Source organism: Notolabrus celidotus, chromosome 10, assembly GCF_009762535.1.
Source record: "Notolabrus celidotus isolate fNotCel1 chromosome 10, fNotCel1.pri, whole genome shotgun sequence".
Taxonomy (NCBI): Eukaryota; Metazoa; Chordata; class Actinopteri; order Labriformes; family Labridae; genus Notolabrus; species Notolabrus celidotus.
In genome coordinates, this window is record NC_048281.1 from 348,358 (window position 1) to 373,231 (window position 24,874).

Genomic DNA, 24,874 nt, shown 5'->3' on the forward strand with positions numbered 1-24,874 from the left:
AAAACGTTTTTGTCCAGATTGACAAAGTAGAGCAACTCTTGCAGACTGAGCTGAAATGTGCCATTCAAAAGCGCGGTGGTGTCGTTTTTTTCCATCCCAGAGGCAGCAGGAAGCAGGAAGACACCGCGTCGACTTAACTACGGTATGCCAAAAGGAAAAAAATAGCATGCAATTTTACTACAAACTAAAAATGGCTTGTCAGCATACTATTTACATAAATCAATGCTTCAACATTCTTTGCAAAAGAGATTATATTAACATCCACATCTCGGTTGTTGTGTATAAAGTAACATGGCACGTAGATTTGAACCTGTACTAAATTTTAACATTGACTTCTTGTGACTCTCTCACATCTGCATAGATGCAATCCTCTAACATTAGCTGACCCAGAAGGGCATACATGGTTTATAATCACCTTAAACAACAATCTATACAGTCTAAACAACCGGCTGAAACAAACTCTTTGAAGGGTATTTCCCTACTGAAATGGTAAGGGAAAAAAGCTGTACAAAGTCTAATCAGAATCTGCTGCTATAGGGCAAACCACTAAACAACATGGCTCTAAGCCATGGGCCACTGGGTTCGCACATTGTGTTCTTGAATTCTCTAATCTAACAACTTGACCAATTTTAAAAACTGCTTTGTACTTTTTCACTCTATACAACAAAAAACTCACAAGCAAACCAACAGGGGAGGAAACATGCTGGTTGGTTCTGTTTATGCAGACTGAAGTTTATGTTAAAGCAGTCAAATCAATCAATCAATCAAGCTTTATTTATATAGCACCTTTCATACAAATCAAACGCAACCCAAAGTGCTTTACAGCGACTGAAAACAAGAAAGAAGCAGAGCTAAAATAATGACATATTAAAAACAAAAATGGATTTAAAATAGAGAATAAAATAGAGACTAATGCACACCGACAGCAATAAAATATATAAAATAAAATGTAATTAAAATAAGTTAAAGCGTCAAATTAATATTAAGAATATAAATAGTTAAAATAAATTGTTTTAAAGGGTAAGGATAGGGAGTTGAAAATAAAATTAAGGCTAAAGATATCAATAGAATTGGGTAGATAAAATAAATAATTGAATGAATAAAAAAATAGAAATAAAATAAGATAACTGTTAAAATTAATAAAATAATACAAAAACAAAATTAAAATCAATGTAATAGGAAAAAGTAGAAATAACATTGTTATACCCTACATAGAAGCCAGACTGAATAAATACGTTTTTAGTTTACGTTTAAAAGTAATAAATATCTCCAGCTGTCTGTGGCAGGGATGGGCAATGATTTTAGAATATTTGAATATTCGTTCACTCTGTAAAAATCATTGAGTGACTTTGAATATTTTCTCATTTTAAAAGTACAAGTTTTCATCGTTTTTCCCGGTGCCTGGTTGTAATACGGTATTCCCTCCAGACGGTGGCTACAGAGCGTCTTAGAGCTGTTTGCTAACTGCATTAGCAAACAGAAGAAAATGTTCTTACTGCATTAAATAGCAAAAGAAGAAGAAAACATTCGAGACAGTCGCAGTGATTTTCTGTTTCTGAATCCCACACTACTACATATGTATTTCCAGAGACTGAGCATGGCTGTAAAATGTAAACACACACGCCACGCTGCATTACTGACATAAAGATTGAGACAGACGCTGTCAGTGCCCGCTACAAGCAGCTCCTCGTCATGCAGCTGGTTAACAAGACTGCCCCCAATGGGCTGTTAATGGGACAGGAGTGTGTGTGTGTTTTTTTTTTTACAAATTCCACACTTTACTGTTTGCAAAGTAAATATTTAAATTATTATCCTTATATGCAGCCAATGTGTGGCATTGGTTAGACAGGGTGTCTGCAACAGTAAGTAATTAAGAAGATGATTCAGATCAACTTTTAAACCTCAAATTAAGATCAAGTAAAGTGTTCCCGTTTGGCTGTGAATGCTCTTGTGGCTGTGCAATGATTCACTGTGGTTTGGTCTGCAAAGATCCCCCTCAGCATCAGTTACACCTTGACAACAGGCCCTCCGGAAAATGAGCGTCAGTCATATTGGCACATTGTAAGATGGTTTGTTTTAACAGTAGAAGACATAATCAAGTTGTGTTTATTTGGAGGGAAAGATCAACATGTTTTTTTTGTAACTCGCTGAAGTTTTATTAAATGGTTAAAGAAATATTTTTCTAAAGTGCAAATTAGATCCTGTTTTTTTAATTCCTCAGTGAACATGTGATCATATGTTCTAGATGTTCCTATGCTGGGCTAATTAAGTGAGTTTCTGTGTACGTTTTCTCTGGGACTGAAACTACTTCAACACACATACAGGGTTACTCTGAGCTGGGAAAAAGGGTGACGATAGACAGCTATATCAGCCGCCTCAAGCCATGACAGCAACTGTAAACTGTGCCATGATTATTTACACTCTCTGCAGACCCACCACAGTTTACAAGGCTGATGTTAACCAAGATTCTTGATTTCAAACAACTTCTTTTTTCACTCATGCACTCAAAAGTGTGTTTCAAAGTGAGCAGACGGTTAAGATTTCAAACATGTACTTCAGTCCTTTGAGTCATCACTGCCAGACTGAAACACTCATGTCTAACTTTAAGGCAAGAATCTATAACATGCAGAGGATTGCAGAAATTGCAGATAATATTGTACATGCCATAGACTGAATACTGAAGTGATGCAGCTTAAATCAGTCTGTTATGTAGCATGATGCTACTAATTGTGCCCTGTGCTTGCATGGCACTGTACACTTTGTATCAGAAGAGGTGTGAGAAATCCGATAAATATAAAGTGGTGGAAAAAAGTTTTCGGACACCCTTATAATTTTACACAATCTCGGGACGCTGGTGGCCAACGGTTTAAGCCCCCCACATATAGAGGCTATAGTCCTTGACGCAGGGGTCACCGGTTCGACTCTCGGCCCGGTCGACCATTTGCTGCATGTCTTCCCCCTCTCTCTACTCCCCATGTTTCCTGTCTCTCTTCAGCTATCCTATCCATTAAAGGCGAAAAAGATTCAAAATATAACTTAAAAAAAAAAAATAGAGTGAAATATTTGTGGAATGATATTTTTCTGTTTATAATATACAAGAGAAACTAACAAAACAACATTTTTGACAGTTTCAATATGTCAGTCCTCTACATTTTCGGTATCAAAGTCAACAAATAACAGAGAATGTGTTCAAAACTGAACAAAGAATAAATGACCCTGGCTGTGACTGGACTGAAAGAAATTGCACTTGAAGACCTAAGAGTGATTCTCAATGCAATATTAGGGGTGTCCGAAAACTTTTTTCCACCACTGTACAATAAATGTAAGCTCTCTTAAAAAAATCTTAGAAGATATTTAACATGTTTCTGAGGCGCCACTTTAGCTCAGTTGGTAGAGAAGGCACTCCAAGATGAGGCTTTAGTCTGCGTCGTAATGGTTGTACGATTGCCAGTCCCAACAGTATTTGATGCACACACATCCCCACCCCTCATTCCTCATCCTGTCTCAAGCTGTCAAATCAAATCAAAGGCAAGAAGCCCCAAAATATCCTCTCTGGTGTTTGTGAATCAAATTCACAGTGAATCAGGGGATCATCGACAACATTGAGCCCTTTCGATTGAGGGCTTTCATTAGAAGCAGCTGCAGAAAGTGTTGAGTCTACATTGACTTCATACATCAGTGACTGCACCTGCTCTCTGACAACAGCTATCTGCTACAGACACTGTTTCCTTCCAGAGGAGGGAAACCTTTTAGTGTGGAAGTGTACCGATAGTGGTGTGGACATAATAAAGTTGTGGTAAGAGATATTATCTCCAGCAGTGTACGTACACTGTGAATCCTGCAGTGTAGCGAGGATTGGCCTGTCTTTGAAGCATTAAATAAACATCTTTAAAGATGATAGAACCATTCAGAGTATTTTTCACCAAAGAAACGTTTTAATGTAAGGAACTCAGGGGCCTTGAGAACTCAACTTGCTGTTGCTTGTTGGCTGGAGGAGTCAAAAGGTACATTATGGTCACATTCCAAGACACGCTCATATCTAATAAAATAGAGGCCCACCTCTTTGGCCTGCAGACTGTCCACTGACAAACTTCCCAGGCTATCAGCATTCTTAAGATTCTCCTGCCAGTCACACAGGACAATTTATTGACTGACCATCTAACAACCTTGACGCAATGTTTCAACACAGAAGGTTCAAGTTTTGTGGGGTTTTTCGTTCTTACGCAGTGAGATCACATCAATAAAGTGAACTGCAAAGTAACAATAAGTTGAGCAGCTCCATAACAACAACGACACTGCAGGAGTTGGCTTGTAAAAGGAGAGTTTTCATCACCCATAAAGACCAAAGACAAGGACTTAGAGATCAAACACTTCAGGAAGAAGTCTGGATAATTAGCTACAAATTGTAAGGACCATGTCGAGGCATGTGTACAGACACTTATTACTCTTTCCAAAAGATGCCTTCCAAAAATAAGAGAAAGGCAGACAGGGTTTTGTTTGATCTTGTACAGGGTTGCGTCAGTGTCTGATGAAGACCTGGACAGCTTTGGCTTCAAAGACGATGAATTGTCTTCAGTAACCTGACAGCTGAGGGACTTTATGTGGAGATACAAGAAATATGCAACTTTTTTTTAAATAAAAGAACTTTGTATGTACAGCTGACATTTAGTTTTCAGAAATGTACTCCTTTAGTTGTATCCAGGACATTCACGTTGTGTGGTTTTATTGTCCATAGAGCAAAGTGACAGGTTGAAACATGTCCATATTTGATTGAAATGAAGTTAAATAGAAATAACAGTAAATACAGTATGTCAGCAGGTAACAGGCAATAGGTTGTCATTTCTGTGCTGCCTCTTTTAACCTAAGCCCTCTTCATTGTACCTCTTTACTCATCATTCTGAGCATATGGATCTTCATTGTGTTACTCTTGTGCGTACAGCCTGTTAAACACAATTATTTTGTGCAATCTAGATTAGATCTAACACATGAAGTTAAAACCTTTGAAAGCCTTTGAAACTGTCACCGAATGCTTCATCTTCCTGGGGATGGACAAAAAAGCCACAAAAATCTTTGAACTGTGATACATTTATGACTACATTATGCCATGGCAACTTATTCACTCATTTATTTCTTCTCATGGGGCAACACATCCTCCCGTTCATCACAAATGCACATTGTCTACCTGCCTACACAGGTCTGTGATTTAGCAAGCGGCTAGAAATGCTGGCAAAGATGCAAATACATATGCACATCTTTCAGCAGTCAGCATGAGCCAAGAATGATTTCCCACAATTCCTGTTGTTGCTCTTGAAAGCATAAGTAAATAAATTCCTGGTGTAAGGCGTGGGCTTCACTTGGAAAGAATGTGCATGCAGATTTTATTCGTGCAGATAGAGGCAGATTTTCAGATCAGTCTGTTGGCCAGTCCTTTCTCTTTGTCCTTTAGTGTGTTCTTTGAAACGCACCAGGCCTCACTCAAGTGTTGAGTTTCAGCTTTGCAAAGCACTTCAAGAACATGTCAATGCAGATCAACACTTTGACAGTAAATCCGACCATGAAAGGGGGTGAAACACTTCTCTCACTGTCACAAAGCTTCCTCTCTGCATTACAGGGAATCATGGGTCCAAACCCCTGACATCTGCAGCAGACTGATACAAATTCCACAGTGAGGAATCCACTACAACAATGAGATGAAAGGGTGGATGTAGACTCCCCTACCTAATTACCTCGCACTGGACAATTTCAGATGTAAATGAGTTCAAAGTGGGTAAAATGTTGAGTCGGTTGACTTGAAGATCTTTTTTTCAGTCTGAATTTCGTTACTCTGCAGATCACGTCTAATTCTCATTTCTGATAACTGAGATTAAAAGACTTTGACTCTTCGTTTAAATGATGAGACAAAGTCTCAGGTCTGGGGTGTTGACGAGGGCACAAACTTTTAGCTTAGGAGCCAAAACACCTTCATAGAGCCCTTGGTGAATACTGTTGGCTAGCTCATACTTCACCTTCATCTGACACTTTAATCCCCTGTAATGAATGGAGACAATGGCTGCGGGGAATGACGTTATGCCTATGGCTATATCAGAGGCCCGGGGGGGATACAGTAGATGAAGAGAAATAAGTGGGACAAAGAGGGCTTTCATCGACAAGACAATATCAGGGTCCTCAATTAGTCCAGGCCAGACTAGGGTCCAGGGTGCCAGCGGTCATTGTTCCCCCCGTTGGGCACTTTAGCACAAAAAGCCCACAGGTCATGCTCTTCCTCTGTTTCAGCTTAAGCCAAGCAAAGGCATTTTATAATCCACGTGATGGAGCTTTGGTGGGCCGGTGCGCCAACCTGATCTAAAACTGGTGAACTTTGTGAACCAGCTTGAAAATATGTAACTCAAATTTATCACAACTTACAACAGTATATAAATATCAGCTTAGGTAGATTCTCTTTTATACAAACCTTAATCAAGACTACGTTTCTCATCGGAAGAAGGCTCAGACATTTTTCTGCAGCTCTACAGACAACAACAGGAAACGTTTAGCTTTAAGGAGTAACAAATCAACACAAACTTAAGTTACAGAATTCCCTCTCAAATAAAACCTCTCTCTGGTCGGATCTACAGTATAAACAGTCAGCCAAGCTAGAAAATTGATACATCATCTGATGCCATGCAGACCAAATTGCTAGTATAGTTTCACGGAGAGCAAGAAGAAGGAGGAGGAAACAAGAGCATGTGAAAGTTAAAGTGTCCTAACATTTAAAGCCAACAGTGGATTGCCAGGTAGAGCATGCTAACCAAGCCCAGGCCTCTTTAGTTTAGTAGTTTGTTTATTTGCATTTCATTGCAGATTGAAAATCATTAAAGGAGCAAAATGAGAGAGGTACATAGTTGGTAAATGTGCAGACAGCTAGTAGCTGAGCTGTTTCCCACAATGTGTTCATAATGTTTCCAACAAGGCTCATGAGAAAAATTGTAACTTTTATGAGAACCAAAATGTCCTCACTGTCTGCACAGTGACAGCAGCTCTGAAGCAGAGCAGCAGCACAAGGTTCAGTGTTCTTTCTGTGTCTGTTCTGGAGGTATGAAGCACATCACTGAGTGCAGGTCACCCACATATTCAACGTTTTAGTTGGCGACACTGTAGTTAGTTGGAGTTACCAGAATGTCAATCTGAGATATCTATTGAAGATTCATTCTAGCATAAATATGATAAATATCTTAAAAATAATAAATATTTCTCATTTGTATTTCCTCCAAAAATTTGAACTATTAGTACAAACAACTGGCTCTTACGTATGCCATTTCAAGCCAGGACATTTACACTACTTTAACTCCTTGTATGTGTAACGCACTGAGGCCTACTTGTGAGTCAAAGTTGTTCTTCCTCTGATCCTCCCTGGGAGGCAGTAACAGAGGCGTAACAGGGTGAAGACGGTGGTGATGTGTAGAGTCGGAGCCGGCAGGGTGGGACAGCGTTGTGTGTGCATGTCTGCATATGTGGCACTCCCTCCGTGTGTTTACAACCTGTGCTTCTTGCGCTTCTACAACGCCACAATGTAATGTGAATTCACACATTATGATGCCAATATTATGCCTCTTTGGGATGCACTGTGTAAGAACAAAGGTAAAGCAATGGTGGAACTCTGTACAGGAGCCGCTACAGAGACTAATGTTATGTCCTTGTCAACACATCTAAGTCCATGAACACTTCTCTATTGCACTGCTGCGTGAATATGATTGGAATCTAACATATGCATCAAGTGTGGCATCTTTCACTAACCATCCAGCTAAGTTTATCTGCCAATGGCTGTGTTCACGCTTGTACTAAACTACTGAAAACTTCCAAAGATGTTTTTGATGGTGTGCATGTAGCAACACAAAGAGCCAACATTTTCACCCCAACTCTACCAGGATTTTTCCTGAAAGCCTCCTGGTAAAAATTCTGCAAGAATTCTGGGTGTGATAACGTGAAAATGCAGGAGGTAGAAGTAACTGCGGGGGAGATGATGGTGAGGACATGTCCAAGGAGCGACCAACGTGGTCTTTGTGCACAAAAAGTCTGTTTTATTTAACACGTTTATTTAAGGATTGGAGCCCTTGTTAGAGATCAAAAACAACATCAAAAAGGGTTCCAGTGAGGAGAATAAATGACTCCAGCACAGAGTAGCCTGAATGAAACTGACACTTTGACCATGTCACAGTTTGTCCAATAATCCCATTGCATTCTTATCTTCTATTCAACCTTTAATATGGGCAGACACATTCAAGACAGGAAACTCAAGGTTACAAAAACTTTACACAGCCGAGTCCATTACAAGGCCAAATAATAAGGTTGTAAAGTGGACCTGTGAAACCACAGGGTTCTGTTGAACGTGGCACTAACTGGGTTTCACGGGCTGTTTCAGAAAGTCAAGTGGCCACAGAGGGAGGAATGTGACTGCAGACCTTTAAGTCCATCTCCTGTCTGATAAAGCCACTGTATCTGCAGACGAATGGCCCCGCAAATCTTTCACTGGACCTCTAAATATTTAACGTCCCCTTGGTTGGCCTATGTACCTCCTCTCTAAAGCTCTCAATGGATGGCACTGTGCCACCTGGCCCATAACAACCAGCCAGTGAATAGAGGGCACCCTTTATTGTCTGCAAGCTCATGATTCACACAACAATTAGCAGCTTTCAAGTTATACGCAACCGAGGCATTCACTTTGCAAAAAAACAGGCTCAGCAAATGATCCCGGTGAATTCTGCAGAGAAGGAACGTACATTTACTCAAGTGCTTTTTAAAGGTCCATACATTGACCCTGTTTATTTTCCTATACATTATAGTATATTGTTCTTTTAACTTCACTATATCACTCATTACTTTTCTGGTTGAAGATTTCAGATTTAAAAAAAAACAAAAACATGATGCCTGTCTGTTAGATAGCATATTAGCATGTTAGTGTGCAAGTACTTGAATCACATTTTAGCTTCTTGTCAAAATTCTACAATTTTCTATATGTTTTCAGGAGCTCAGCTCCAAAAGATTTCCATAGTTGCTTGTTCAGACATATCCTAGACATGGGTGGGTGGTGGGCAGGGGCCATGAGACGGCTGACTTTTTCCATTTATATCAATTTATTGTGTAAATGGATGGATGTGCAGACACGTTCGCTGCTCTCATCATGCAAATGATTCGCCCTCTTCAACCTCGCCCGCTTCTATTCTCTAAGGAACCAATTTCCTCTAATATTTCCTGCTGCATACTCTCATCAGCTAATCCAAACCTCTTGCATGGATTTTAGGGGGGTGGATGGGGAAATCTTGATAAAGTCAAGGTGGAAAGTTCTACCTTTTGTGTTTACACATGCAGCAAATTCTAAAAATGTTGCAACATTTTCAGGAGTTTTCAGGAGTTTTCAGGAGTTTTCAGGGCAAACTGGCTCAAGAGGTTGGAAAATTCCAACTTCAACAGATGACAAGAAAAAATATTGCTTACCCTTAAAATGTCTATTTCTCTACATTTCTGTTTTGCTTTAGATTTTGGTCTACCACCTGAGCTCACAGCAGAGGCACCTTGAAGTTCATCTCTCAGTTTCTTATAGATACAGTGAAGACGAGCCACGTCATCAAATCACATGCCACAGTCAAAGTCCTACTTCCGGTAAGACCCTACGGAAGTGGACGGCAGAAGTGCAGGACTCAGAAAATCCCTCTTTTGTCACAGGAGCTCTCGGCTTGATGGTAATCTCCCGTCCCATGGGATTCTCCTCATTTCACACCCCCATGGTGTGAGGTTTGTGAGGGGTTTAAAAAAAGAGAAGTGCCTACAGACATGGCAGCTCTTGAAGGACGGGTGAATGAGTGGAATTCAAGGATGCCTTGAAAAGCAGCCTGCACATCAGGAGAGTCAGAAGATAAGAAGATGTGAAGAGCAAAAAAAGAGGGATATAACAACAAAGTGAGGTTCCAGAAAGCACAATGGCATTCCCAAGAGGGGCCTCATGAAATTCTGAATGGTCTATTCATTCATTAAAAAAAACGCATTGGGTGGTAGCTGCTGCCTGTCACATCTGACAGTTAAAATATGCTTATTGCAGGTCTGAATCTGCAAAGCACCTTTCAAAATAACTTAAGAGGATCACACCATCGCACTAGACATAAAGTGGGCTAAACAGTCCTGGTCACTCTGGATCAGTCCCCGCTCATGGAGGGTGAAAAGCTTATGGTATAGATTTCTTAGGACAAGAGAATGTAAATGGGCGGAGGAGGGGGGGGGGGGGGGGGGGGGGGGGGCTCTGGTTTCATGCCTCCCTGTGTTCAGCAGGCTGTCAGTAAGGACAAGTGAACACTCCCTAAAGCTGGAGACTGGGGACAAAGTGCCAGGTAGACAGATCCAGTTTCTTTTGCTACAGCCAAATGCGGCTTTGTGGTGGAAAAACCTGCACCTGGTGGCCATGGAGACCGCTGTTCACCCAAGCTGCGGCCTCCAGTGCTGACAAACCCACCACAAAGAAAAGAAGTGAGCCTGGCCTGAAATGTAATGGTCTCTAAAGAGGCTCTTTGCCAGAAATGTCTGGGTGGTTGACATGTCTATAACAACTGCAGCTATGTTCACCCATCACAGCTTTCATTGTGAGCTGTGTCACTGCTTGAAGCAGCAGGTATCGTGCTCAAACATGCTGTAGTCTATTTGTGCTCCAGGAAAACTTAAAGAGTCTTCCAAAACCTTGAATTGTGTCGTGATGTGGAGACCTCCTCGATGTATTTCTCTGCATATTTGTTTCCAAGACATCTTCAAATATGACAAACTACAATTACAGGGATAGAAACAGGTCAGTTTTACTTTTGAAAGTCTAAGTAACATTTAAGCGTTTCCATCTTGCTCTTTGTTCAAATCTTTAAAAGCAGAGTCCTGTTATTTGCAGGGCCAAGCTTCACACCTTCCACTAGCTGTTACCTCGATTACGGCTGGGAAAGACAAGCAAATAAGTGAGGGTTTGACCACAAACAGGAAAGAGGTGCTGAGAGGTAAGAGGGCACTCAGTGTGCCATTAGTGCTGGAGATGGTTGGGTGTACAGAGCAAGTGGCCCTACAAATCCTCTTCTCTTGGAACAGAAGCAGTAATTATGGTGTCCCTCTGTATTTTGCCACTGTCAAACCAGCATTTTGACATCAGGGACAACATGAGAGAGCAGCCGGGCGCACCTGAAACACTAAGTGGTGGGAGCACATAAAAATACAAATAACAGCTGTCTGACGTTCAGAAAGGGGCTCTGCCCTGAAAAGGAAGATGATAGTGCATTGCAAATCCAGGAAAAATACTAAGCAAAAGACATCCGGGTCTAACAAATCTGTGTGGTTTACATAATCGATTTCAGCTTTCCATGTCCTGTCACAGTTTTCATGACAGTTAGTTTCCTGTTTGTGATTTCTGTAAATCTGATCCATCTGTCAACATTTGCCAGAGTTTCTGACGTAAGCACTTGCAAGCTCAAAATCTGGACCGGTTGCACTCTGTTTGATGTTAACAGACACCTCTCCTTCAGAAATCCCTTGTCCTGCGTCAGTCTCGAAAACCCTGATCTAGACATAGACTCTCGTTCATGACATGGTGTCAGTGTGAGAGGTCTTGACTATATCACTATAATTCATTCTCACTGCTTTACTTCTAATTGATCTAGTGACAGCATGTTGAAATGTATCCCATTGCTGAGGCCAAAATCAATCCCTTCTCTTCTAACAAAGGTCAAATGTGATGTCAACATGGCAGGATGCTCTGATGCTAATAAAAGTGACATGTTTATTACCAAAAAGGCTCCTGAGGTGATACAGTTTTGCATGATCCAACAAATGTGCACTCAAAAAGTGTTTCCTAAGGCTATGGAACCTAAAAGCATCAGAGCAACTCAAACAGAGGCATGCAAACAAGCAGGAGCAGTGAGTTGGACCCTGAATCAACAGTGGCATCCTGAAAACACCTGATTGGTAAAATTATGCCATTACATCCAGAGTGCCCCGGAGTCGTCTTAAAAAAGGTTTGTATTTTACGGCCATATCTCTAAACCCTGACAGAAGGTCATCATAAGGTCACAGGTGATGTGATGGCAATGTGGATGTTCTTAAATTGTAATGTTTGGGAGAATCTAAAGTAACTCATGTCGTGTTTATCCGCTCTGATTCAAACAGAGTTCCTGGTGATGCTGGGATGGCTGTATAACCGGGCCATGTCCTCAATGTCCAGAACAGATATACAACTCGTCAGAGTCACTACGAGACCCAGATGGTTTGAATGAACTAATCAAAGCAGGAAGTGACCACCGTTGTTTTCTTACCAAAACACATCCACATTAAAGTAAACTACACCGTATCTCCGTTTCCTCCTCGTGTGTGTTTCTCATAAAAAGACACTGTTTGGTCCTGGTCTCTGACGGCTGTGCTGCTTCAAGTGTGGTCCTGTTACGCTGTATGACTTTTGAGAGACAGACATGAATGACCTCATGAACTCTGTTGTGACAGTCATTTTGTAACAAAAAAAGAGGTTCATATGGAGTCTGGAGTGTTTTTACATCAGAGGGTTGTTCAGTCCATTACTGCGTCTGAAACTTCTGCTTCAGGTTATCAGCAGACACCAGGCACCTTAATGACTGACAGACTAAAGCCAGTTGAAATACCTGCATGAGTAACAGTGTTCATGCATAAATGAAGAGACAATTGTGTCAAACTCTTAAAATGCAGAGAGAAGGCAGCCAGACAGGGAGGTTCAAACACCCACTTGACATTTTGAATGACCCCCACCCACGACCTCACATGTGTAATCCAATACTTCAAACCAGACCCAAAGCTATCTCCACACTAACATATATAAACAATCATCTTTGTAGCAGAGCAGTAATGACATGTGAATGCTGGAACTGCTAGACTGAACTTTCGAGGCTTGATCTGAGGCACCTCCAGGGATGTCTATAGTGAATAAGTAGATTTACTGACTAGAAAATCCAGGGATTAGACATCACAAGGTTCACTGAGTCAACAGAATCTGTGCACAGTCGCTCCATTTATTTCATTTGAGGGTTACAATGATCCTAACAGAGGGACCAACTTACTGGGCAGAAAAATCAGCTTTCATAAGTAACACCACATACTGCACAGTCTGGAGCTTATCAAAGAAAATCGACCAAAACTATATTTTTTTCTGCTCTATGATTTACAGAATGTAATTAAAACACACTTAACACTGGCCACTTAATACTTTGGAACATTTTTCAGTTCTTTATTTCTCGATACAAACTTATCTTGTAGCTGGAAGGAAACATATTTGACATTTTCTTTACGAAAATGCAGTTACCTGCTCTACACTCATCTTGCAGCTCACCCTCCTGTGTTGACAGAGCTCACTCGCAGTATAGACCTGGCTATGCTGAGTGGTTATTATATAAAGTTTGTCATGCAGGTCATTCATCTGCAACCACCTGGGCTACCTCTAAGAATAATAAGGCACAGGGAAGGCATCCTGTTGGCAAAGTGGGCCAAAGCACATAATGTGTATGTCATTGCAGTGTGTCAGCTTTGAACTCGTCAAGGATCTTCTGTCCCCTCTCTGCCTTAAGTTCCCTCAAAGCTTTTTACAGACAATTCACCCAGGGGTCTTCTTTATTCTGACACTGTTTTATGTGCAATTTCAAAAAATAAGAAAGCAGTTCTACTTTAAAGATTGTTTAAGAGCAAAACCAGTTTTTTCAGCCACAAAGACAAAATGTTGAAAACAGGAAAGTTTCAACCTTCATTCTCAGGACAAATGTGAAGTGTGGAAGCAGATGTTTTCCTGCTGATGCTGAGACTATACTTGACGTGTCAACACTTGTTTGTCAAACGGTGCTCTGCTTCAGACCTGCTATTCCATCATATATCATTACAAACAAGAGCATCACTGACAAGGGCTCGTGATTATCTGATGGAAGCTGCAGAATCAGTTCAAAAATCTGACCTGTCAATGTGCAAACATAGTCCTCCTGGAGCAAATACAAGAACCTGGATTTATAAAATGTTGTGTTTTCGATCCCAGCACACTGAAAGCCTGTCATCATGTCCCTGCACCGAAGAGGAGGAAACCCCAAGCCAGCTGTGGTTTTTAATGTGGCATCTAATTCAGCCATTAAAAGGCCCAGCGGGGTGTCCCCATACAGCCGTTCCCCTCCCCCTGCCTCGTCCTGCTCCCCTCAGGGAAAAAACCACGCTGGGTGCATGTCAAAGATCACATGACAATAGGGATTCCTGACCCAGCCAGGGACTGGGAATGAATCAGACCTAATTCAAGCATGTCGCAGGCGGCCAAAGGCAGTGCTCTTGAGAGGGAGTGACTGGCCTTTTCAACCTGGACACACACACACACACACACACACACACACACACACACACACACACACACACACACACACACAGGGACAGGACAGCATTCCTGAGAAAGTGTCACATTGTTTAAAAGATACTTGCAGTAAGTTTGATCCTTTTGAAGTTTTGTTGTACCTGCTCTGACCCCCTCTGAAGTGACGGATATTTTCAATGTAAAGGAGAATAACATGGGGACAGACAGAGAACAACCCTTCTCTCAATGCCCCTCAAATATTGCATCTGGCTCGCCGGTGGTGATCACAATCAATCAAATATTAATCAATGTCCTCTCAGTTTCCTCTACATATCATCTGACAGTTACACGCTTTTCCAAGAGACCGTTTACTAAATGAAACAAAGAAGATAAGTGAGGTTCAGAAATGAATTATTCAGCAGCAGAACTCAGCCCTTTCATTCAGTGGCTCACACAAGCCTTAAACAGATATGTACACACAACATTGTGTGCATAAAAGAAACAGTCCTTTGTCACCCCGCCTTTGATCAGCTATACTGACATGACAACAGCTGGAAAGATCAAGATGGGAAGTCTGCTTGTACCTACAGTATTATGCAAACAGATCAGTACAAAAGCTGGCAGCAGGGGGGAAAGCATCTTCAGCTGCTGCCTCTGAAAGCTACAGTCTCTGTTCAGATACCGAGCAAGACTCAGGGCAAACAAAGAAGGAATGCAAGTTTCTGAGCAATGCAGACTTTGGACTTGAGAAAAACTTGTAAACAGTCCTAAAGCCACTTTGTCCTTGTTGTAACAATAAATCATAACAGTGTGTCATCCAGGCTTTGTGGCAGTCGTGCTAGCCAGGCAGTAAGTGATAAATCAAAGAGTGCTGCTGATTCTTGTTAAAAGTAACTTCCAGAGATGTGTGACCAAATCAAACATACAGTGAGCAAACGTTATGATCACCATGCAGTGGCACTCCAGCATCATTTCACCATGTAGCTGCAACTCTTTCAAGCTTAGTAAAACCCTCCAGAGCTTTCAGAGTAAAATAAGGGACCTAACAGTTTGATCAATCTGTATATTTTCTTATTCTTAAAGTTTACACAACAAATCATTAATCATCCACAGTTACAGCATTAGAAATACTAAACTGAGCTGGCAGTTTAGGAGGTACCTTCAAAGATGTTTTCCCAATGACAATCATTCACTTTTATTTTGAAGGAGATTTGACAATGTGATAGGAATATTTATCAACCAGGGGCAATTAACAACACAAATGAGTGAACTGGTGGACGGAACAGTCGCTCGAAAACGGAGTGAATGTTGCATCAATAACAAAAGAAACTTTTCTTGCATAGAAGCACGCCATCCGTTTTTCTAATCAAGCTCTCTGTGAAAGTTCTTACCTGCCCATTGCGATGCAGCCGAGCTGACAAGAACAAGGAGGTGGCAGAGAAGGCGCTCCAGCCATGAGGAACACCTGCAGAGGTAGCAAGCAGTCACATTCACAACTTGATCGCTTCACTTAGGACTAAAGGAAAAGTGACATTACAAAGTTTAGTACCTCATCTTCATCTCTTCTTTCACAGGGATCGAGTGGGAAAGCTACATGGACTTATCGAGGAGAACGGGGGTGTTCAAAGTGGTACAGCTTCCTTTGGTCCTGCACTGCTGCTGCTGCTGCTGCTGCTGGTGGAGGTGCTGGTGGAGATGGTGCATGCGGGGAGAACAGCTGATGGAGACGCAGCGCCTTGATGGAAACAGAGAAGAGGAGTGGAGCGCGAGAGTAGTGACCTGTAGGAGTTCCGCCAGGTCCTAAAAGGGAACACGTTCACTTCAATCAGCTGTTTGCACGACCAATTACAAACCACAACAACACAACAGCGGACATTATAACAATAACACAACTTTGATCATTACTAAATGTATTTATTTGTGCTCTACTAATCTATTTCATGATTTTCCACATATTAAAATCGAACTGGTAACACTTACTGAAGATGGCTAATGCTGATTCAGGATATATTGCAATAATGAAGAGTTCTAAATCATTCATAGATTAATACATCACAATGTCTGATGAAAATACAAAATGCCCCTTTAATACACTGTGCAATATCCGTAGCACTCCAACATCCTGTATATAATACCTTCATTCCCAGTGCTTTTGTATCGAACTCTAACTATTCTGCGTTTCTGTATTAACTTATTATTAATCCAATTTATGTTATTTCATTCTTATAAATATCTTTATTCCTTCTTTCTTGAGTATTTTGACTTTTTCTTACTGTGAATAAGAGCATTCTGTAAGAACTGAATTCCCCCCCCGGATAAATAAAGTATTTCTCATTCTTATTTCTGATTTAAGGTCAGGTGCAGGATTAATGCCTTTATCACCAATTCAAAGAGTTGTGAAGTAGCAACAAGGTGTTTCATTTTGAAAGGAAAATCTGTTAACAGAGCTTTATTACTTTTAAATGATATATAATTTGATGGCAGTGATTCAATAATTCTATTTCCAGACAGTATGTTTAATTTGTATCCTTATTATAAACACAGTGACCTGATTTTTGTATGTTTTTGGTGCGAACACTCCTTTTTGGCTTTATTTCCCCAGTATCTCATTCAAACATTGAAAAGAGAGGGGACTGTGTCAGCCCAGCTTGTGTCTCTGGTAACAAACCTGACAAATACACACAAGTATGCCTCCCTACCTGACAGTTTCTGGAGTGGATGTGAATAGGTGACAAACTACAGCATGAGCTGTGTAAACCTGAGACTTCCAGCAGAAAATCCTCTGCCATTCAGGCAGAGTTTACACTGTCACTTTGCCTTCTTCAGCTGTAATGGGGCTCACAAGAATGGGCTTGACAAGATAATGACAACATGCAGCTTCAGTGGTGGCTTGTTTACTTTGGTTTATCCTGCTCAGAGGTGAGAAAGAGGTGAGAGCAGGTAGACTAACTATTGTGTGCTTTTTGAAATGAAACACAGTTGTGCTGTTCAGACTGTTTCTGATGAAGTTATCACATGTGGAAGTTTAAAAAATAAGCCATGTGTGATATTACTAGCTATGCTTTACATACACTTACCAAGTGTATATAAATATATCCTACAGTTGTTTTCCTCCTCTGGGGAATAAAGCACATTTAGAACAACAATTATACAACTCAAACTATGAATGAAGGTAAAACTTGGGAATAACAGGCAGGGTGTTTGACATGACAGCTTAGAGAATTGTTGCATATTGCACTTACTCAGAACATCCACTAGAGGATGAAATTGGCTATGTTTTCAAGCCCTGCAGTGGAAGCCTAATGTGGTCCTGGGTTACTCATCAGTGAGCTGCCTCCAGCCCACAGTATACTGTGTTGTTTATTTGTAATGTGATCTTAATATGTTAGTTGTATTTTTAAATATTTGTGTCGGTGCAAAAACCCCGTTTTCATTCTTGTAGATGATGTCGGGCTGAAAGTCAAAAGCAATCCCAAACTTCTGTTAAGTGTACTCCTGTATATCATCATTTTAAAATTCATATTACATTTGTTGAAAACAACACAAAAGCCTGTGTTTTGTTAGTCTTGAGTTTGTCTGCCTGTGTTTTGTTAGTGTTGATATTGTCTGCCTGTGTTTTGTTAGTCTTGATATTGTCTGCCTGTGTTTTGTTAGTGTTGATATTGTCTGCCTGTGTTTTGTTAGTCTTGATATTGTCTGCCTGTGTTTTGTTAGTCTTGAGTTTGTCTGCCTGTGTTTTGTTAGTGTTGAGTTTGTCTGCCTGTGTTTTGTTAGTGTTGAGTTTGTCTGCCTGTGTTTTGTTAGCGTTGAGTTTGTCTGCCTGTGTTTTGTTAGTGTTGATATTGTCTGCCTGTGTTTTGTTAGTCTTGAGTTTGTCTGCCTGTGTTTTGTTAGTGTTGATATTGTCTGCCTGTGTTTTGTTAGTGTTGATATTGTCTGCCTGTGTTTTGTTAGTGTTGAGTTTGTCTGCCTGTGTTTTGTTAGTCTTGAGTTTGTCTGCCTGTGTTTTGTTAGTGTTGATATTGTCTGCCTGTGTTTTGTTAGTCTTGATATTGTCTGCCTGTGTTTTGTTAGTCTTGATATTGTCTGCCTGTGTTTTGTTAGTCTTGATATTGTCTGCCTGTGTTTTGTTAGTCTTGAGTTTGTCTGCCTGTGTTTTGTTAGTGTTGAGTTTGTCTGCCTGTGTTTTGTTAGTCTTGAGTTTGTCTGCCTGTGTTTTGTTAGCGTTGAGTTTGTCTGCCTGTGTTTTGTTAGTGTTGATATTGTCTGCCTGTGTTTTGTTAGTGTTGATATTGTCTGCCTGTGTTTTGTTAGTGTTGAGTTTGTCTGCCTGTGTTTTGTTAGTGTTGATATTGTCTGCCTGTGTTTTGTTAGTGTTGATATTGTCTGCCTGTGTTTTGTTAGCGTTGAGTTTGTCTGCCTGTGTTTTGTTAGTCTTGAGTTTGTCTGCCTGTGTTTTGTTAGTGTTGATATTGTCTGCCTGTGTTTTGTTAGTCTTGATATTGTCTGCCTGTGTTTTGTTAGTCTTGATATTGTCTGCCTGTGTTTTGTTAGTCTTGAGTTTGTCTGCCTGTGTTTTGTTAGTGTTGAGTTTGTCTGCCTGTGTTTTGTTAGTCTTGAGTTTGTCTGCCTGTGTTTTGTTAGCGTTGAGTTTGTCTGCCTGTGTTTTGTTAGTGTTGATATTGTCTGCCTGTGTTTTGTTAGTCTTGAGTTTGTCTGCCTGTGTTTTGTTAGTGTTGATATTGTCTGCCTGTGTTTTGTTAGTGTTGATATTGTCTGCCTGTGTTTTGTTAGTGTTGAGTTTGTCTGCCTGTGTTTTGTTAGTCTTGAGTTTGTCTGCCTGTGTTTTGTTAGTGTTGATATTGTCTGCCTGTGTTTTGTTAGTCTTGATATTGTCTGCCTGTGTTTTGTTAGTGTTGATATTGTCTGCCTGTGTTTTGTTAGTCTTGATATTGTCTGCCTGTGTTTTGTTAGTCTTGATATTGTCTGCCTGTGTTTTGTTAGTCTTGAGTTTGTCTGCCTGTGTTTTGTTAGTCTTGATATTGTCTGCCTGTGTTTTGTTAGTCTTGAGTTTGTCTGCCTGTGTTTTGTTAGTCTTGATATTGTCTGCCTGTGTTTTGTTAGTCTTGATATTGTCTGCCTGTGTTTTGTTAGTGTTGATATTGTCTGCCTGTGTTTTGTTAGTCTTGATATTGTCTGCCTGTGTTTTGTTAGTGTTGATATTGTCTGCCTGTGTTTTGTTAGTCTTGATATTGTCTGCCTGTGTTTTGTTAGTCTTGATATTGTCTGCCTGTGTTTTGTTAGTGTTGATATTGTCTGCCTGTGTTTTGTTAGTGTTGATATTGTCTGCCTGTGTTTTGTTAGTCATGATATTGTCTGCCTGTGTTTTGTTAGTCTTGATATTGTCTGCCTGTGTTTTGTTAGTCTTGATATTGTCTGCCTGTGTTTTGTTAGTCTTGAGTTTGTCTGCCTGTGTTTTGTTAGTCTTGATATTGTCTGCCTGTGTTTTGTTAGTCTTGATATTGTCTGCCTGTGTTTTGTTAGTCTTGATATTGTCTGCCTGTGTTTTGTTAGTCTTGATATTGTCTGCCTGTGTTTTGTTAGTGTTGAGTTTGTCTGCCTGTGTTTTGTTAGTCTTGAGTTTGTCTGCCTGTGTTTTGTTAATCTTGAGTTTGTCTGCCTGTGTTTTGTTAGTCTTGATATTGTCTGCCTGTGTTTTGTTAGTGTTGAGTTTGTCTGCCTGTGTTTTGTTAGTCTTGAGTTTGTCTGCCTGTGTTTTGTTAGTCTTGAGTTTGTCTGCCTGTGTTTTGTTAGTCTTGATATTGTCTGCCTGTGTTTTGTTAGTCTTGATATTGTCTGCCTGTGTTTTGTTAGTCTTGAGTTTGTCTGCCTGTGTTTTATTAGTGTTGAGTTTGTCTGCCTGTGTTTTGTTAGTCTTGATATTGTCTGCCTGTGTTTTGTTAGTCTTGATATTCTCTGCCTGTGTTTTGTTAGTGTTGATATTGTCTGCCTGTGTTTTGTTAGTGTTGAGTTTGTCTGCCTGTGTTTTGTTAGTCTTGAGTTTGTCTGCCTGTGTTTTGTTAGTCTTGAGTTTGTCTGCCTGTGTTTTGTTAGTGTTGATATTGTCTGCCTGTGTTTTGTTAGTGTCGATATTGTCTGCCTGTGTTTTGTTAGTCTTGAGTTTGTCTGCCTGTGTTTTGTTAGTCTTGAGTTTGTCTGCCTGTGTTTTGTTAGTGTTGATATTGTCTGCCTGTGTTTTGTTAGTGTTGAGTTTGTCTGCCTGTGTTTTGTTAGTGTTGAGTTTGTCTGCCTGTGTTTTGTTAGTCTTGATATTGTCTGCCTGTGTTTTGTTAGTCTTGATATTGTCTGCCTGTTTTGTTAGTCTTGAGTTTGTCTGCCTGTGTTTTGTTAGTCTTGAGTTTGTCTGCCTGTGTTTTGTTAGTGTTGATATTGTCTGCCTGTGTTTTGTTAGTGTTGAGTTTGTCTGCCTGTGTTTTGTTAGTGTTGAGTTTGTCTGCCTGTGTTTTGTTAGTCTTGAGTTTGTCTGCCTGTGTTTTGTTAGTGTTGATATTGTCTGCCTGTGTTTTGTTAGTGTTGATATTGTCTGCCTGTGTTTTGTTAGTCTTGAGTTTGTCTGCCTGTGTTCTGTTAGTCATGATATTGTCTGCCTGTGTTTTGTTAGTGTTGATATTGTCTGCCTGTGTTTTGTTAGTGTTGATATTGTCTGCCTGTGTTTTGTTAGTCTTGAGTTTGTCTGCCTGTTTTGTTAGTGTTGATATTGTCTGCCTGTGTTTTGTTAGTCTTGAGTTTGTCTGCCTGTGTTTTGTTAGTCTTGAGTTTGTCTGCCTGTGTTCTGTTAGTCATGATATTGTCTGCCTGTGTTTTGTTAGTGTTGATATTGTCTGCCTGTGTTTTGTTAGTCTTGAGTTTGTCTGCCTGTGTTTTATTAGTGTTGAGTTTGTCTGCCTGTGTTTTGTTAGTCTTGATATTGTCTGCCTGTGTTTTGTTAGTCTTGATATTCTCTGCCTGTGTTTTGTTAGTGTTGATATTGTCTGCCTGTGTTTTGTTAGTGTTGAGTTTGTCTGCCTGTGTTTTGTTAGTCTTGAGTTTGTCTGCCTGTGTTTTGTTAGTGTTGATATTGTCTGCCTGTATTTTGTTAGTGTCGATATTGTCTGCCTGTGTTTTGTTAGTCTTGAGTTTGTCTGCCTGTGTTTTGTTAGTGTTGATATTGTCTGCCTGTGTTTTGTTAGTGTTGAGTTTGTCTGCCTGTGTTTTGTTAGTGTTGAGTTTGTCTGCCTGTGTTTTGTTAGTCTTGATATTGTCTGCCTGTTTTTTGTTAGTCTTGATATTGTCTGCCTGTTTTGTTAGTCTTGAGTTTGTCTGCCTGTGTTTTGTTAGTCTTGATATTGTCTGCCTGTGTTTTGTTAGTGTTGAGTTTGTCTGCCTGTGTTTTGTTAGTCTTGAGTTTGTCTGCCTGTGTTTTGTTAATCTTGAGTTTGTCTGCCTGTGTTTTGTTAGTCTTGATATTGTCTGCCTGTGTTTTGTTAGTGTTGAGTTTGTCTGCCTGTGTTTTGTTAGTCTTGAGTTTGTCTGCCTGTGTTTTGTTAGTCTTGATATTGTCTGCCTGTGTTTTGTTAGTCTTGAGTTTGTCTGCCTGTGTTTTATTAGTGTTGAGTTTGTCTGCCTGTGTTTTGTTAGTCTTGAGTTTGTCTGCCTGTGTTTTGTTAGTCTTGATATTCTCTGCCTGTGTTTTGTTAGTGTTGATATTGTCTGCCTGTGTTTTGTTAGTGTTGAGTTTGTCTGCCTGTGTTTTGTTAGTCTTGAGTTTGTCTGCCTGTGTTTTGTTAGTCTTGAGTTTGTCTGCCTGTGTTTTGTTAGTGTTGATATTGTCTGCCTGTGTTTTGTTAGTGTCGATATTGTCTGCCTGTGTTTTGTTAGTCTTGAGTTTGTCTGCCTGTGTTTTGTTAGTGTTGATATTGTCTGCCTGTGTTTTGTTAGTGTTGAGTTTGTCTGCCTGTGTTTTGTTAGTGTTGAGTTTGTCTGCCTGTGTTTTGTTAGTCTTGATATTGTCTGCCTGTGTTTTGTTAGTCTTGATATTGTCTGCCTGTTTTGTTAGTCTTGAGCTTGTCTGCCTGTGTTTTGTTAGTCTTGAGTTTGTCTGCCTGTGTTCTGTTAGTCATGATATTGTCTGCCTGTGTTTTGTTAGTGTTGATATTGTCTGCCTATGTTTTGTTAGTGTTGATATTGTCTGCCTGTGTTTTGTTAGTCTTGAGTTTGCCTGCCTGTGTTTTGTTAGTGTTGATATTGTCTGCCTGTGTTTTGTTAGTCTTGATTTGTCTGCCTGTGTTTTGTTAGTGTTGAGTTTGTCTGCCTGTGTTTTGTTAGTCTTGAGTTTGTCTGCCTGTGTTTTGTTAGTGTTGATATTGTCTGCCTGTGTTTTGTTAGTCTTGATATTGTCTGCCTGTGTTTTGTTAGTCTTGATATTGTCTGCCTGTGTTTTGTTAGTCTTGAGTTTGTCTGCCTGTGTTTTGTTAGTCTTGATATTGTCTGCCTGTGTTTTGTTAGTCTTGAGTTTGTCTGCCTGTGTTTTGTTAGTCTTGATATTGTCTGCCTGTGTTTCGTTAGTCTTGATATTGTCTGCCTGTGTTTTGTTAGTCTTGATATTGTCTGCCTGTGTTTTGTTAGTCTTGATATTGTCTGCCTGTGTTTTGTTAGTGTTGATATTGTCTGCCTGTGTTTTGTTAGTGTTGAGTTTGTCTGCCTGTGTTTTGTTAGTCTTGAGTTTGCCTGCCTGTGTTTTGTTAGTGTTGATATTGTCTGCCTGTGTTTTGTTAGTCTTGATTTGTCTGCCTGTGTTTTGTTAGTCTTGATTTGTCTGCCTGTGTTTTGTTAGTGTTGATATTGTCTGCCTGTGTTTTGTCAGTCTTGATTGTCTGCCTGTGTTTTGTTTTGTAATTGTCTATCGTATGATTTGTAGCTGTCAGGTTTTAAAGTCTTACTGTGTCTGTGATGTGCAGGTACCTGCCTTGTGACTACGGATGAAATTTAGCATCTGTGCTAAGTCTGACACATTTACATTGAAGCTCAATGCATTCACGTTGATTAATGTGCATTGTCCCAACTCAATAAATCAATAAATAAAATTAAATAATACATGCATTCATTGCAAACATGCACTGCTGCACATCCCAATTTAACTCGTGTTATTAATCAGTTTCTCTACATTGATCAAAAATGAAGTCATCATTTAAACTTGTGCCAGGTACTTTCTTCTTCATGACTTCACCACACCGAACAGTTGAGTTAGTTATCACAGAGGAGCCACAGGGTTCAGTCCTCTGGCACTGTTTTAGCCTCTGCTGTGTTAGGGGCTCTTATCTGCAGGCCTCCAGGCTGCTGTCTGAACATGCTCACAGCTCCATGAATGTCTGCTTTGCTCACATTCCTGTGTCAGGGAAAAGAAAGGCAAAATCGTCTGTTAAATGCTATTTTGCAGTGTAACCTTACAGTGAGCAGGGTGGGACTCTGTCCACAAAATGATAGGCTATATAGGTGCATACTGCTGCTCTATAATGAAAACATCAGTTATCATCAACTGTCATGAGCAAGGTTTTACAGGCATACTGATGAATACATTTTCTCTTAAAATATAAATACTTGCTACAGGGAATGGTAGGAGTACCAACAATGGAAGGGCAACTTACTATTTGTAACCATTTATTAATTTGTATGGAGAGTTTATAATCTAATCTGGATTAAGTGCTTTAACATGAGTAAAAGGTTGGTAGAGAATGGGGCCCCGTGTACAGAGACTACAGTCCTTGTCCCATCAAAATAGAAAGTAAAAGCCAAAAGAATCACCTTACAAAAAATGTAAATGTTGCTAAAGTGGATGCTAAAATGGGCTGTGATAAAACATTTAGGTTAGCCCTGGTCAGAGGCTGATTCTGAATTTGTCTACGTCCTCCTGGACATATGCTATGTCTCCTCTATTTTTTATTTCCTAAAACAATGGTTATTGATACTCAATAAAGTCGACACCAGAGACAACCTGATCACACACTTCATAACTAATCAACCCCAGTACGGGAGTCTGTCACATCTTAACACTGCCCATTGACACTGTGGCAAAAACATCAGTTCCCATTAGCATCCTGAATTGGTAAACATTGTTAGTGTCCATCTCAGGCTGGCCTTGAAAGTGAGAGAATAGTGATGGTTACTAGGTACAGATGTGAGAGCAGCCTGAGGAGTTACTTGACTCCAACCATCTCTGAGAGGGAAAGTGGAGCAACATCTTATCCTGAAATCCAGGAATAAAGCATTAGCAGTAGTGAAAATAGTAACAAGTTAAAAGTCGTGACATTTAAAAGTTTGTCAACTGGCTTCATGTTGGAGTCTTGCTCACCCTGTCATGACCTTAATTTGCATAACCACCCCTTAACCACACAATATCCCATACACAGTGTGACTAAAACTTGTGTATATGTTCAGAGTGATATATTTCCTGGTCAATATAATGAATCTGATAAAAGC

General features: G+C 40.2%; 1 protein-coding gene and 1 long non-coding RNA gene across 3 annotated transcripts in view; one reads left to right on the plus strand and one right to left on the minus strand.

Moving 5' to 3' along the window:
* The window catches only part of col18a1a (collagen type XVIII alpha 1 chain a), a 91,940-nt gene extending 75,803 nt beyond the window's left edge, over nt 1-16,137 (minus strand). Inside the window, exons 1-2 of one of the 2 annotated variants that reach the window (XM_034694653.1) lie at nt 15,888-16,137; nt 15,730-15,803 (exon numbers count right to left, since the gene is read on the minus strand). In XM_034694653.1, coding sequence (XP_034550544.1) covers nt 15,730-15,803; nt 15,888-15,898 — 85 coding nt within the window. In that variant the 5' untranslated portion in view covers nt 15,899-16,137. The remainder of the gene's footprint in view (nt 1-15,729; nt 15,804-15,887) is intronic. The other variant, XM_034694654.1, reaches the window with a different exon arrangement.
* Nucleotides 15,612-16,322, plus strand: LOC117820743. Its single transcript, XR_004632831.1, has 2 exons — nt 15,612-15,811; nt 15,913-16,322. It is a non-coding gene; the product is annotated as an uncharacterized LOC117820743 (long non-coding RNA).
* Nucleotides 16,323-24,874: the final 8,552 nt, after the last annotated feature.